This window comes from Triplophysa dalaica, chromosome 1 (assembly GCF_015846415.1).
Source record: "Triplophysa dalaica isolate WHDGS20190420 chromosome 1, ASM1584641v1, whole genome shotgun sequence".
Lineage (NCBI taxonomy): Eukaryota > Metazoa > Chordata > Actinopteri > Cypriniformes > Nemacheilidae > Triplophysa > Triplophysa dalaica.
This window is the reverse complement of record NC_079542.1, coordinates 27,254,795-27,268,994: the sequence shown is the minus strand read 5'-3', so window position 1 is coordinate 27,268,994 and position 14,200 is coordinate 27,254,795. Positions and strand designations below refer to the sequence as shown.

General features: G+C 40.8%; 3 protein-coding genes across 5 annotated transcripts; 2 read left to right on the top strand and 1 right to left on the bottom strand.

Annotated features, from left to right (window-relative positions):
- Positions 1-328: 328 nt before the first annotated feature.
- Positions 329-3,762, top strand: ttc5 (tetratricopeptide repeat domain 5). Of its 2 annotated transcripts, XM_056749514.1 has the most exons (11): positions 484-537; positions 628-809; positions 1,003-1,135; positions 1,228-1,439; positions 1,545-1,698; positions 2,055-2,146; positions 2,296-2,352; positions 2,446-2,592; positions 2,726-2,940; positions 3,080-3,224; positions 3,423-3,762. In XM_056749514.1, the coding sequence occupies exons 3-11, from the start codon at positions 1,099-1,101 to the stop codon at positions 3,543-3,545; spliced, it is 1,182 nt and encodes a 393-aa protein (XP_056605492.1). In that variant the 5' UTR covers positions 484-537; positions 628-809; positions 1,003-1,098; the 3' UTR covers positions 3,546-3,762. The 2 variants fall into 2 exon arrangements, with proteins under 2 accessions (XP_056605491.1, XP_056605492.1); XM_056749513.1 differs by lacking the exons at positions 484-537; positions 628-809 and adding an exon at positions 329-408.
- A 143-nt stretch (positions 3,763-3,905) lies between these two features.
- LOC130422662 (E3 ubiquitin-protein ligase CCNB1IP1) lies at positions 3,906-6,651 on the bottom strand. Of its 2 annotated transcripts, none has more exons than XM_056749517.1 (5): positions 6,478-6,651; positions 5,354-5,657; positions 5,110-5,256; positions 4,679-4,835; positions 3,906-4,207 (listed from the first exon to the last, which is right to left on the bottom strand). In XM_056749517.1, the coding sequence occupies exons 2-5, from the start codon at positions 5,648-5,650 to the stop codon at positions 4,053-4,055; spliced, it is 756 nt and encodes a 251-aa protein (XP_056605495.1). In that variant the 5' UTR covers positions 5,651-5,657; positions 6,478-6,651; the 3' UTR covers positions 3,906-4,052. The 2 variants fall into 2 exon arrangements, with proteins under 2 accessions (XP_056605495.1, XP_056605493.1); XM_056749515.1 differs by lacking the exon at positions 6,478-6,651 and adding an exon at positions 5,896-6,007.
- Positions 6,652-7,574: 923 nt separating this feature from the next.
- Positions 7,575-14,030, top strand: si:ch211-212k18.5 (sal-like protein 4). Its single transcript, XM_056751033.1, has 3 exons — positions 7,575-8,248; positions 9,910-13,097; positions 13,203-14,030. Exons 1-3 carry the CDS (start codon positions 8,173-8,175, stop codon positions 13,413-13,415), a joined length of 3,477 nt encoding a protein of 1,158 aa, XP_056607011.1. The 5' UTR covers positions 7,575-8,172; the 3' UTR covers positions 13,416-14,030.
- Positions 14,031-14,200: the final 170 nt, after the last annotated feature.

Below are 14,200 nucleotides of genomic sequence, written 5' to 3'. Positions count from 1 at the left end.
TTAAACTGTGAGGCATATTTAAGAGAAATGTAGCAGTTATCCCAAGCCTTAAATGTTTTGGGAGGTAAGGATTTATTCAGACACTTTTAGGTAATGGGCCAAAACAGTATAAAATCTATGACGAATTATTAAATTTTTTAAAAGAGACTTGAATTACAGAATTTAGTTTTTTCCCCTTATCCATTTAAGTAATACGATTTTATTATTATTATTATTATTATTATGTAACCTATCATGTTGCGCTCCACACTCCAGTCCAGTAGATGGCGGGAATGCACCTGTTAAGTGTGGTTTGCCAACCCCCATTAAAGAGCATAAGAAGAAGAAGCAGAGATGCAAAAGATGGCCGAGGTTGGCAATAATGTGGACCAAAAAAGAGCAGACAAAGATGATTTACAAGTGTTAAAGGTTTGAACTGCTCTTTTACTTTAATCTCTTTTAATCCCTAGACAATAGGGATCGTAGATGTCGTGGTTATTGATGACGTATATATTTCATGTGCAGTGCTGCTGTTCCGCCTGTCACTATAACAACACGGTAACGTTACACAGCCTCAAAACGGATAATGTCGAAACTGGTTAATTAAGCTGCATTTCACTCTGTAATGAAACTGTTTGTGTTATTTAGGTTCATTTCTATTGCTGATAACTATGTTCGGATATAAGGAGCCATTAGTTAAAGCAGTTTATTTTAACTCCGGTAATCAGTCAGGTCGCTCCAGACAGCACAAGGGACCTTCTAAACTATTAGCATGTTGGAAAAACAGAACATCGTGGTGTGGTTTGGGGTAATGCAGTTTCACCTATGAGGTATACCCCAACTTTGTTCCCACCATAGATGTTTTGAATCTGTGTTTACCTCTCAATTATGGGGTTTTGGTTCTTCTGTATGCACATTGCCCTGCGTGGCAGTTTGCACAGAATATAAGACAATTTTCTTCTCATTGGATCTTTAAAATGATCAAGCATACTTTTGTTCATTAATCACACATTTATTCCACAGGAGCTGGTAAATGAACTTTACTTCTTTAGAGATCATTACTTTGAGAAGCACAGCCTTGAAAATGCTGGTAGGAAACAGAATGATGTTGCTCAAGAAATGGCAAAAACACTCCGGAAGTTGGAGGAAAAGGAGGGTGAGCACCAATTCTTCATTTTCTACACCCATGATGCCAGTGTAGGTGTAACAGTGCCAGAAAAAATCTAATTGTATCTTTTCTCATAACAGACCAATATAAACACAATGCACAGTTCCTGCAGCTGCGGGGTCGTTGTTTGAATGTTGCCCCGGAGTTCAGTCAGGCCGCAGAAGAGTGTCTGTCGCGGGCTGTTAAGCTGGAACCAGGTTTGGTTGAGGGTTGGAACACATTAGGAGAACAGTACTGGAAAAAGGGAGACTTGACGGCAGCCAAGACCTGCTTTACAGGTTCACTGCAGCAGGTGAGAAACGGCGGGAATAAGTTAGCAGATTTGTACTTTCGAGATTTTTGTTATTTGTTTCTCTGCATGAAACTGGCATCAACCCTTTATTTTGTGCGCCTCCAGAGTAAGAATAAAGTGTCTCTGAGAAGCCTCTCTATGGTGCTGAGACAGTTGCCACCAGAAGAGGGCGCACAGGAGCAAAGCAAACGCATTTTAGAGAGCGTGGAGCTGGCTAGACAAGCGGTGCAACTTGACGTCACTGATGGGACATCTTGGTGTAAGTAGATTACTTTTTAATAGTATTTTTAACAGTATACTGTTTCTTAAGAGGAATACTACATGGCATTGAATTGACATTTTGCTTATGTAAAGAAAACCTGAAATGTATGTTATTAGGTCAATTAATTTTTTTATATAAATCTTTATGCACTTTGATCTTCTTTTACAATACAGGCAAATATAAATACTACAACATATAAAAGCTTTCCTGTGAATTTGTAATACTAATATAATAACTCCTGCATTCCTCAGATCTTCTTTATCATTTTTGTGAAGTGTTTACCCCTCAGGTGATATTGCCTCGCACTAGCCCATACAGCCCTGATTTGTATTCATTTTGTTTTGACCTAATAGATATTTTGGGAAATGCATATATTTCCATGTTCTTCACCAGTGGACAGAACCCACAGCTCTCTCAACAGGCCCTCAGTGCATATGCACAGGCAGTGAGTATTTTCCCCCTTTCATCACCTTTACTTTTACAGTATAAAAATAGACTTACTGCTGGCTTTAACTGGGTAAATGCAGTGTCGAAGACATTCTTTAGCCAAAGGTTGTTGCATTTTATTGTAGTTGTCTGTGTGTTAAATTCCAGGAAAAAGTTGACAAAGTAGCCGCACTGAATCCTGATCTCCACTTCAACAGAGCAACGGTAACAGCTCTTCCATCATCTCTGTTTCCTGTGTAGATTTGATACCTTTATCACAATTTAACACATCTGTGGAAAAAATGTTTGTTTGTCCAGTTACTTCAGTATGAGGAGATGTTCAGTTCAGCTTTGGATGGATATAATCGGGCTGCAGCCCTTGATCCTGGCTGGGAGGAACCTCTGGAGAGGGAAAAACTGCTTTTGAATTACCTCGACCAGATTACAACATTACAAGAAAACAAGGTAAAAGAGGTTACAGCTGAATGTTTTGATACATCAAGAGAATTACTAAACATCTGATGTTAGGAATGTGTGCATTTGGTTGTACGAACAAGAACCAAGTAAAAAATTTTTCACCACATTCCCTTGTTTACAGGGAAAAGTAAAATCACGGCGTCTACGTAACATGCTCGCCTCTCTCAGTAACTCCGCCCTGGGCCCGTGCTCTTCCCCTCAATTCCGTTCTCCTTCAGGCCATGTGGGAAGTATTGAAGCCCGCAGCCTCTCTGTTCTTACCCATGGCCACAATGCTGGTGTAGCTGCATTGGGAAAAGTGGTATTCAGCTTTGCCTCAGAGGGTCGTATGGCCTTGTAAGTTCTGTAAATGAAATTTGTATTACTGTGGGAAAAATGTTCTATGCTAATACGTAACCATTGCTGGTTATGTAGCACATAAATGTGTGCTCTGTGAGCAATGTGGGATTTTTATTTTTTTTGTTTTTTCTTTTAGTACATTTGGCATGGTGGACAGTGAAGAGACCTGTTGTGTGGTCATGGTGTACAACACAGCAGACAGCTGGGGTGTTTTAATAGGAGATACTGTTGTCATTCCCGAACCACAGGTCAAACGGCACAGCGTTACACATAAAGTTAAGGTTTGTTTGTGTACATAACTTTTTTTCAGGCTTTATTATGTATGGACTACCACCAATTTGATATTTGAAAGATTCAAGCTTGTAGTCATTTACAGCATATTATCAGTGGTCAATGATGTAGACACTAAATTGTAATTGAAAAGTGCCTAGATTTATCAAAAATACCCTTTTTTATTAATTTATGTTTTGTCTTAACAGAAAGTTTATGACTTCCGAAGTATACGTGTGGACTCTCCTTTGCTCCTCATTGTAAATGGGAAAAGACAAGTTTTGAAGAGCCAAAGTGCAGCCTTTGTTACTTACAAACCACAGAGTGAATGATTACTCATTGAGAGTAATGAGGCTGATGTTTTCTTCTGTTTGTATATATTTTGTAATGTTTTATTTAGATTCTGTTTGTGATACATATTGTACAAATTTTTCAACTTTCTTTTTAATTTACCTTTGTTTTGAACTTTATTTGTAACAATCTGCTGCTGTTTATTTATGTACATTTTGTGTCTTATTTGGGTTGTGAAAATAAAACACTCCCAAGGTGCTCAATTAGTCTTAGCAATTGTTTATATTGAACTGCAACTGTTTGTAAGTACCTACAGATATTAAAAAGCCTGGGTTTAGTCATATATTTCATTGACTTGGTTTCCAGAGCAAGGCCACATCAAACTTAATGATACAGGATTTTTTTTTTTGACAAAGAACTTCACAGAAACAAGTATACCTGACAGTAAATTCAGAACTGATCAGAATTAACAAATGAATTATAAACCTATACATTCTCAAACATCCCGGTTAAACAGTCAGCATTAAAGTTAAAGTCAATCAAACAAGTCAGTTTTTCTTAATGAAAGGGTGGGTTCTGTCCCGGGCCGGTGAGTTGAACTGGAAGAATGTATTGGCGGTTTCTGGCCCTAGTGAGAAAAACCTGTTACCCTCTTGTCCCAGGAAAGAGGGGCTGTTATGGAGAGAGCGCTGTTTCACCAAGCCTGTTCATAAATGCAAAAACACATTCAAGTATGCCTTTAAACAGTTGATCATGTACAGTAGTGGCCAAAGTGATGTCCGGCATTGGACAATTGACATCTTTAGTCAAATTTTTTACTAAAGATTCATCTAAAAGATTTGCATATTGCATTGGAGCTTAGGTATAGAGGAATTTAAGGAGTCTTGACATAAACACAACATGTGAAAAGGTTATAATAAAATAGGCCATTAGAATGACTACGTAACTCTTGTGACCACTACTAAATATAGAACTCTTTACATGAAAAGGGAAGTTACTGGCCTCATAGGCATAAATGAGAAGTTCTGTCAAATATTAGTAGAATTGCCCTAATAATTACTTAAAAACAACATCAAAAAATGCATTACTTAATTGTAAATTACTATCAATAATTCATCATCTACATTTTAAGTTATTTCTAGTCACCCCATATAATCCCTCCTTATTTCCTGACCTGTAGTAAATGGGTGGGACATGGTCTCTTTCTCACTCGTCCCCAGAGTGTGCATCTGCTTTGACTCGAAAAGTCCCTGTAACTTCTGGTATTGTCTGTTTCGTTCATTCAGACGGTCCAAAACCTCTATGTACTTCTGCTTATATTCCTCCAGCCTCTAAAGAATGTATATCATAAAAAACAAGACCGGGGATTAACAGCTATCAAGAGATAGAAAAGCCTAAATATATAAAATCTTTACTTGAATTCAAAAGCTTGGACAAACTTGAGTGGAATGCTAATATACACAGTAGATGCTTCACATAAAATGTTTTTTAGAAGTTTATTTAATATCACTATATATGAATGGTGAGAGGTGAACGACAAATACTGTATATGTAGACCAAGAGAAAAAGAGTGTAAGCAATTGATTGATGTCATAGATTTAAGACCTTCTTCAGTGATGCAACCTCCCCTTTTAATGCATTTAACTCCAGTTCTCTACTTTGGTTCTGCTGGGTCAAAAACGTCTCCATTTGAACCACTTGTCCCCCAGCTCTGGACAGATTGAACTCCATAAATAACCTCTCTTGGTTTACCTGAAATAAAAAAGAACCACAACAGCACAGTGATGAAAAGTCCCACAACAAACAACACGTTTGTTGTAAATAAGCCATTGCAACCAAGTAACCCAACCTGGTAGGTCCAGAACGTTATTGCTTTATGACTGATATCTAGAATGGTTTCAGGTGGAAGTCCGACCAAAACCATGGACTTGTACTGTTCTGATGGGACCAGTTCGGTTCGCAGCACGTCAAGTTTCCCCGAGAGCACTGATGAACATGCAGGACAGATGGCAGGTGTGCGGCTAAACTCGACCGAACCGTGTTGATCACAGAATATATGAGAGCAGGCAGTGACCCACGCAAACCCACTCAGTTTCACCCGGCACTTGTGGAAATTACACTGCAAGGTGTATTCGGACGCTGACATGACTGGTCTTATGGAAGTAAAGACAGAATAACAAGTTTATTCGTTTTGAAGTAAAACATTTTGTAGCACCGTCTAAATGTTATGCTAATAACAAAAAGGGAAACGTGGTTCAATCCCTATTTACATTCCTTTTAATATTCCAAAACTAAACCAAATATTATTTTATATCGAAGCTCTCTTATACCATCTTTATAAATAATAGCTTATAAACTCAATATCGACAAATATTTTGCTCTGAAACTCACGACAATTTACAGATGTCTTTGTACAGTCAGTCAGTTTCGCGCTAGCACTCAGCATGTTAAATGGTTTTATGTGATTGGCTGCTGATTGAGCTTGAAATGCTGTGGAATTCCGATTGGTACAAGTGGTCTCTGCAAGTCGGAGAAATGGGCGTGTCGAAAGGTGGGGGCGCGTCGATAGGTAGGGGGCGTTTTTTCCATTGGTCAAAGGTGCTCTTTCGACTTAGTTGACCAATCAGCGTTAACCACACACATACGTCATTTCTTTTAAACGTTAAGAAGATCGCAATAAGGTGTGTAATGCAAAGGTTTCGAATTGTGTATTTGATCATAAACCCTTAAAAACGAAATTACATTTTATCAGAGAAGTCTATGTTTCTACTAAATTGCTTTATAATAAATTGCAAAGTACAAAAGAGGCGGTGCTCCGAGACTACGTTTAAATAATACAGCCAGGCTGTGTAAAGTTATGAAACTCTGAGCGATCTCAGTCGAAAGGATTTGTCTCGAAACTAATAGATTCATCGGACCAACAATTACCCATTATTAAATATAACCAAAGTAAGCATATAATTATCATATTACCACTTAAGTGTTAGGCAGCGGCCTATTTGAGGTATATTTGCTGCTATCAAGCTGTTCTAGGCGGCGCTGACAGCCCGGTGATCACAAAGAACTCACACATTAGATTCGCGTCGAGGGCCATTTTAAAATAGGCACTAGTAGCTATCTTTATAAATCAACTGCAGATGATCGGTTTCTTATTTAAAATCTTCGATACACAAACAACACAGTGAAAAAGTGGCTTTAGATGTAGGCCAATAGCGTTTAATCTGATGTTGAACAGGCAGCTTTTGTGTCCAATTGAAAAGACATTTCAGTACGCCACAACCTTTGGGCACGCCCTGTTCTCCGACCTGCAGATACCCCTTTCCCGATAGGTATGGTCTTTGCAAATGTTTTAAACTTAAAATCACACAAAATAAAGGAATGCTTAAATAATGCTTCCCAAAATATTGTATTGTGTTCATTGTTTATCATTTCCCCTTTGGGTAACTGAGAGCTATGTTTGGATATGCTGCAGGATGAAACTCCAATGTAGTTTGTGGCAATTGACTCATTTATTACTTGCATCTCAAATGATATGATATATTTTAGGAAAAAATGAAGTGTTATGCTTATATCTAAAAACCCTGCTCTATTAGGAAACTTGGCCTGACAAGAAATACTGTGCAGGTCGGCTGCTTGTTTTTGATACAACTAATTAAAAATGGCTTTTCACTTCATCCCTCCTCCACGTTGTGTATGGGAACATAAGCGGGGGTAAAAGGGGGGCATTGTGTGGAGCGGCAACGGATCCTGGGGGTGAAGAGAGAGAAAGGGATGCCCACTCAACTGTGTCCAGGTCGCCATTGTTGGAAATTCCCTTCCCATTCAATGCATTTTAAATAGAGCTCCGAATATGCGGACGCACCGACAAAGTGAGGGAGCCGCAGGGGGTCTTTACTCCTGTAGCCCATGCAGTTATAGTCTATAAGCTGCTTGACGTATTATCCGAAACCATCACCTTCCTCGAATTTCATGTGTGCTTTAACACCATCTTTTAATGTTTTATTCACTGTAAAAAAAACTTTCAATCTAATGTGGTCTTTCTTTCTTTCTTTCCGCAACCTATAGGAGCATTGCATTTGGAGAATTTGTGATCTTTATGGACTGCCACAGATTTTGTAGATAAAAAAGGGTAGCCTATATGCGCATTTAATTCATAACTGAAAATAAAAAATAGAGCAATTTTGATTGGCGCATTTTGATATAATTCTTTTGTCCGCATTGTGTAGAGAGCTGCAATATAGGCCGAAGCATTAAGAGAAACGCCACGGTGGGAGAAAAAGAAAAAGAGACGGTGTTCCGAGCCATTGAAATGCAAATGTCAGAACAAGGAGAGATTGTATTTGTGTGTGAGAGAGTGTGTGTCTTTGGAGAAGGGGGGTCCGCAGAGTGGACAACTTTGAGAAAGAGGAGACTTGTTGAGGAAAAACAGCCACACAGGCACTCGCCAGTTTGCACAGCAACAGCGGACGACGCCACGGTCCGCTTTAGCAGTTGATTCGAATGTTGAGTTTATTTATCCATTTAACCAACTCTACTATCATATTCTGTTCTAACGTGCCCTGCAAGTTGGATTATTGATGAAGACTTGGTTTTAAAATTCAACACGGCCGTTTAACCTGCGTTGCAAACTTGTTGACGCTTGTAACTCTCACCAGCTACTCGTGAATCATGTCACGCCGGAAACAGAAACGGCCTCAGCAGCTCGTTAATGCGGACCCCGGGGGCACGCGCTTGATGCCACAAGGTGAGGAAATCATTGCTTTGTTTACGAGTTTTATATTTTGTACTAAATTACTAAATTATAATTGTGTGACTGTGTAAAAACCTGTGTTAACTTTCCTCAAACTGATTCGTGCTTTTATTTACATTAATTATATATATATTGTTTATTGTTAAATAATACATAAATATTATATTGTATTAAAATATACCATTGTATAGAATAAAGTATCTGCAAACATTCAAGCTATTTATAACTTATACATATATATAGAAACATGTATGTGTGTGATTGTGTGCCCGCGCTGCGTGCGTGCGTGCGTGTGTTTGTGCGTGCGCGTGCGTTTAGCTCCTTTTTACATGGCTTGTCTTACCTAAAAAGTTAATGCATTAGGCTGCTAAACTCACTAGTCAGTGAGCCATTGTTCAAAGCTCCCCAGTTCTGATTCAGTATTAATGAAGTTTTAAAAAAAGGAAATGATTGAATTGTCATATTTACCCCCACACAAATATGTTCACCAGAAGGTTGGTGTCAAGGTGTTCAGCCATATGGCTGGTCATTGTGTTTAAATGAATTTCTCAGGGGGCATAACTGTGTTAGTTTTTCACCAACGTCAATCACATATAGAGAATTGCAGCATAGTCGGTTTGACTGCTGGGGGTCTGCTGCATTTAGAAGAATCTCCTATTCAGAATGAATAAGGTCCAGGCAAGGGGAGGGGGGGTCGAGGGGGTATTTGGGTAAAGATTAATCTCTTCACACTCTATTATTCTCTCTTCTCCCTTTTTCTCTCTCTCGTGTTTCCATGTGCTACTCTTTTCTGCTCCCACCATGTTCCCCCCTTCCCACTCTCTTCCCTCTATTCACTTTGTACTTCTCAGTTGGGGGTTCCACTGTTAGAATACTGAGCGGTAAAAGAATGCACGTTTGCATGCATGCATGGATAAAAAAGTTAGCTTATGAACCCAAAGAGACAATACCTTTGAAGTGGTTTGACAATTTGTGTATTTGTTGACAAGCTAAGAGATAGCGAATAGTGCATTTCTCATGGTGGAAGGTCCTCTGATTCCACATTGGTCTATGTACAGTTATTTCATGTGTCAGTATGCCATACAGAGTGGGAATAGTTTGTCTGTCAGTCATTCCACTATATTCCCAACCCCCTTTTTCTCTTTCTGAACTCAAGATTCTAAAAGAATTTGACCTTAAAGCTATAGAGGTCAGGCCATCTAGCCAATCAGAGTGCATTGACAGTGGCCAAAACGTTTTCTATGCTCTGACCTCTGACCCTGTGTGGGTTCAGGGGGAAGGGTGAATAGAGAGTTGAAAGATGTTGTTGATGGACAGAGGATTGGGTTAAGAGGGGTTATGGGTTGTTTTGGTGATATCCATTGTCCTTTAAATGTGTTGCAATAGCTGCAAGGTGGTCACTGAGTTTGAGGGAAGAGCAATGGGTGTTTTTTTTTCTATGAAGGTTGTGAGGTAAGGATTTCTTTTCAGCTGATTGAACAATGTAGGGTTAAAATGTAATGGATAGTTATTAAGCAAAATAGAACAAATCGTAGATCACAACAGTATACAAATGCAATATGAACAATCGTTATTTCAATATTGGCTTACTAAAATAATTGTAGACCATTTTCATCCTCTCAGAAATTACTTGTGTTGTTTTCCTTGTTTTGCAGATGAGGAGTTTCCGGTGAAATCTCCATCCTCTCTTGCCTCAGAAGCTACCTCATCATCTTCCTCTTCATCCCCCACATCCCTTCAGGACTGTCATCCTCCTTTAGCACAAATGCCATCTCCTGGTGGACTTCATGCCCCCTCACTCCCCAATGAGAGCTCATCTCCTCTCCATTGGCCTAATCACATTGCCTCATACACTACATCTCTGCCTAATGCATACTCATCTCTTTCTCCAGACTTTCCACACCCTTCTCTGTCCTCCCAGACCCACTCCCCTCCTCCTGTGCAGCAGAAACCAATTCATATGCAACCTCATCAGCCCCACTCCACTGTGAGTTCCCCACCAATGGGTATTTCAGCAACAACCACTACCTCTTCTTCATCGTCTTTATCCTCCTCATCATCCTTGGGTGCTACACCGCATCAAGCAAGCCATAGTCCATTTCACCAAATTCCTTCATCACCCCACGAACTGCTTCATGTGCCTCCTACCTTGGCTGTACTATTAGAGGAACTTAGAGTTCTGCAGCAAAGACAGATTCACCAAATGCAGATTACAGAAGAGATTTGCAGGCAGGTGCTGCAATTTGGTGGTATGGTCAGCGACGAAGATGGACCTCAAGGACCTGTGGAGATTAAACGGAGAGGTGTTGACCTCTCCCCACCTAACACTGCCTCCGGTGCTGCTTTGATTTCCCGCGCTCCAGTGTCCAAGCCCAACCTGCCCTACACGAATGAAATTAAAGCCTATTCCTCCTCTTCGTCCTCTACAACCCCCTCATCCTCTTCATCCTTAGTCACCTCTTCAGCCCCTGTTCACCCCCTTTCTCTAACATTGGGACTTCCACCTCGTTACCTCAATGAAAAGTCTCCCAGCAACTCCATCAATCACAGTAATATTATAAATTTCTCGACTGCTCCCTTGCCCACACCCAGCCTTTCCCAGGACCACCTATCACTTAGTTCTACTGTTAATACCTCAAATGGCTCTTCAAATTCCTCTTCAGGCCGCCATCAGCACGTTTGTCGATTCTGTGGAAAAGTTCTAAGCAGTGACTCATCCTTACAGATTCACCTCAGATCCCACACTGGAGAGCGTCCCTATCAATGTCCAGTCTGTCTAAGCCGTTTCACCACCCGTGGCAACCTCAAGGCCCACTTTCTTCGTCACCGTGAACAAAATCCTGAACTCTCACTCTCCCTTTTGCCACCTGCTCTGTCTGAGCAATGTCAATCAGGATCTGGTTCAGGACCGTCACAGAGAAGAAGAAAACGTCGGGCAGAGGATGAGGAGAATTTTGGGGTTAAAGGCAGTGTAGGTGTGCCAGACAGTTTATCTCTGGGTTTCCTGTCTGGGTCATCTCATTCATCTCCCTCATCACTTCCACTTCCCCCCAGTGTTGATCTAGCTCTGCTTTCCACTGCCCACTCTTTGCTACAACTTAACAGAGCCGCAGCTGCTGCATCTGTTTCGACTAGTGCACTGCCCTCATCCACATCCATTTCCTCCTCTAACTCTTCTGTCTTGACCAGTCAGTTTAAAGGTTCAAAGCAGCAGAGATTTGATGAGAATACACCACCACACTCAACCCTACTCGCTGGTTCTCCGTATTCTCAGCTGGCACACCTTCCTAAGATTCTATTCTCCTCGGGTCCCTCCCCCCACCATCCCAGCCTTGCTCTTCTCCGCCCTCCACACCTCTCCTCATCTCACCTCCCACTTACATTCCCCTTTTCCTCCTATGCCAAACCTCAAAATTCCTCTCCTCCATCCTCCTCTCAGTCGGCAACTTCAGACACCTCCAAGCTGCAAAGACTGGCACAGAAGTTAGAGAAGCAGCCCCTGCCTAAAAGAAGCAATGAAGGTCAGACAAGTTATATTGCTCAGACTCATGACATATCCACAACCTCAAATGGTAATAATATCTCAGCTTACAGAAGAGAGATGATGGCAGCCTTAGGGCTAAACCCCAGCCCAAACAATGAGCCGACTAGCCAAGAGCTCTCAGGATCAGCTGCCCCCTCATTGGTCCCCAATCAGTGTGGGGTGTGTTTGCGTGTCCTCAGCTGCCCAAGAGCCTTACGTCTTCACCAGGCCACCCACTTGGGTGAACGTCCATTCCCGTGCAAGCTCTGTGGGCGCTCCTTCTCTACAAAGGGAAGCCTAAGAGCTCATTTAGCCACTCACAGAGCACGTCCCGCCAATGCACGCGGCCAGAACTCCTGCCCACTCTGTCAGCGCAAGTTCACTAATGCTGTGGTACTACAGCATCACATTCGAATGCATCTGGGGGGTCAGTTGCCTCCAGAAGAGAATGGGGACATGCAGTCAGAGGAAGACCCGGGTCAAATTGATGGGGTTTCTCTGCCGAAAAACATTCAATCTCTTCCTCTCAATATGAGCACGTCTTCCTCTGCCAGCATGCTAGAGTCTGGTGCTAGCCTCAGAGATGCCACATCAACTGATGGAGACCAGGTCAATGAGTCAGATCAAGACCCATATGACAACACACCTGAGACCAGACCACCTCTGACTTTGGCGAAGCAGGATCATGGCATACCCTCCATAGAAAATAGCTCAACTGACAATGCCATTGTCTCAGAAGAGAATCGTTATGGAACCGGCAATCACGGCAAGTCTGAAGTTGTTAATGGTTCTGCAGAAGATGATGAAGACGTACCTCTTTCCCTCTGCACCAGAACCAACTCCCAAGATACCTTGTTTGGAAAAAAAATGCTCAATGGGACTTCACATCACACAGTGATCCCTGGTCCAAAACCTAGTTTAAGCACTGAAGCTCTGGATCTGTCCCCTGCCTTTACACCACCCTCCAGCCCAAAAGTGTCCACTGAGACAAAATCAGACCAAAGCGATCAGATGGTCTCTCATGTGAAGGGAACAGACAGTTGTCTTGAGTCCAATGACAGTGACTCTCAGCCAGCCACAGAAAATCCATGTAAAATTCCCCACAGGGCCCAAAAGGAGAATGTGAAAGTTGCGAATGGACATACCTCTGATATGGAGGTGTCAGCGGAAGAGAATCAAGGGAAAGCACCACATGAAAGAAAGAAAACAGAAGTGACATCATCAGAAAATCCTGTGGCCCCCTCACAACCCCAGCGCTCTGAAAAACCTTACAGCTGCATGGAATGTGGAAAAGAGTATGCTAGCCGCAGTGGATTAAAGGTACGCACGGATTTATATTTGTTATTAAGTATTTTTGTAAGAGTATGATTTGGTTAAATTACTTTTCCTTGAAGGCTTTTAAAAAGTTTGCTTGTGTTTCATCAGGGGCACATGAAACTCCACAGTGGAAGTATGAATGAATTGGGCAGCACCATTTCTGCACAGTCCTCTGACGGAAAAGTTGTGGAGGAGCCAGTCACATGTCCAACGAATGGAAAACTTCAAGAGGAGATTAAAAACTCATCAGAGGAAAATCCAGACAAACTGCCCTTTAATGAGCATTCAGCATCTACAACAGACAGTGATGAGAGACCTTAATGCAGTGGTTAAAAGACTAGGATAAATTACTGGTTTAAAATTCCACTTTTTTGTTCTTAGAAGTAGTTTGTAATTGTTTGATATTTTAGAGTTGTAATGAATCAGTCAATATCAAATTGTAGTGCCTTTTCATGAAGGCAATAAATCATATTGGTAAAGACCTAGTAAGTCTTTTGACTTCAAGTACCTGAATGCACAGAAATTGGATCTTGCAAACTAGTATTTGTGTATAACAAACGACATGCAAATGAATGAATATAGTTATAAGTCTTTTAAAACTTTAAAAACCTAAGTTTTATTCTTTTGCAAAGGGGATTGATCTAAAGTGGGATGAGATATGATGGTGTATTTTACCAAATCTGATCAGCTGATGTGCAGTTGAATGTAAATATCCATTTTGTTTTATGTTAACTGTTCTTTGTTCATGCTGCTGTATTTTGTAGGCATTTATAGCTGCTCTATGTCTGTGACTTTTAAATCTCTGTTTGACAAGGAAGCCTTTCAGTATTTCATCTGTGGGCTCCGTTGAATTATATTTAGCTTTCATATCTAATTTTCTTGGATGTAGCATGTTCCTAACATGTCAAAGAGAGGAATAAAGTCAAATGAATGTCACATGAGTTGTCCATTATTTCATATACAATATATGTGTATTATTTTATCATCTATATGTATTTGATTATTTAACAACGAAGCAAACAACCACACTTAAAGGCATTTCCATGTCCTACAAAAGTCATTTTGGCTCAGTGTTCTGTCTGTCTGCATCAGTAATTGTCTTCTTT

Bases quoted from the DNA above. Each gene is read 5' to 3' on its own strand.
- ttc5 (XM_056749513.1), top strand. From the start codon at position 334: ATGCAAAAGATGGCCGAGGTTGGCAATAATGTGGACCAAAAAAGAGCA. The intron at 409-1,002 runs GTTTGAACTGCT...TTTATTCCACAG, and splicing joins ATGATTTACAAGTGTTAAAG to GAGCTGGTAAATGAACTTTA. The intron at 1,699-2,054 runs GTAAGTAGATTA...TTGACCTAATAG, and splicing joins CACTGATGGGACATCTTGGT to ATATTTTGGGAAATGCATAT.
- LOC130422662 (XM_056749517.1), bottom strand. From the start codon at position 5,650: ATGTCAGCGTCCGAATACACCTTGCAGTGTAATTTCCACAAGTGCCGG. The intron at 5,257-5,353 runs GTTGGGTTACTT...TTTTTATTTCAG, and splicing joins TAACGTTCTGGACCTACCAG to GTAAACCAAGAGAGGTTATT. The intron at 4,208-4,678 runs GTCAGGAAATAA...ATTTATGAACAG, and splicing joins GTCCCACCCATTTACTACAG to GCTTGGTGAAACAGCGCTCT.
- si:ch211-212k18.5 (XM_056751033.1), top strand. From the start codon at position 8,173: ATGTCACGCCGGAAACAGAAACGGCCTCAGCAGCTCGTTAATGCGGAC. The intron at 8,249-9,909 runs GTGAGGAAATCA...CTTGTTTTGCAG, and splicing joins CACGCGCTTGATGCCACAAG to ATGAGGAGTTTCCGGTGAAA. The intron at 13,098-13,202 runs GTACGCACGGAT...GTGTTTCATCAG, and splicing joins CTAGCCGCAGTGGATTAAAG to GGGCACATGAAACTCCACAG.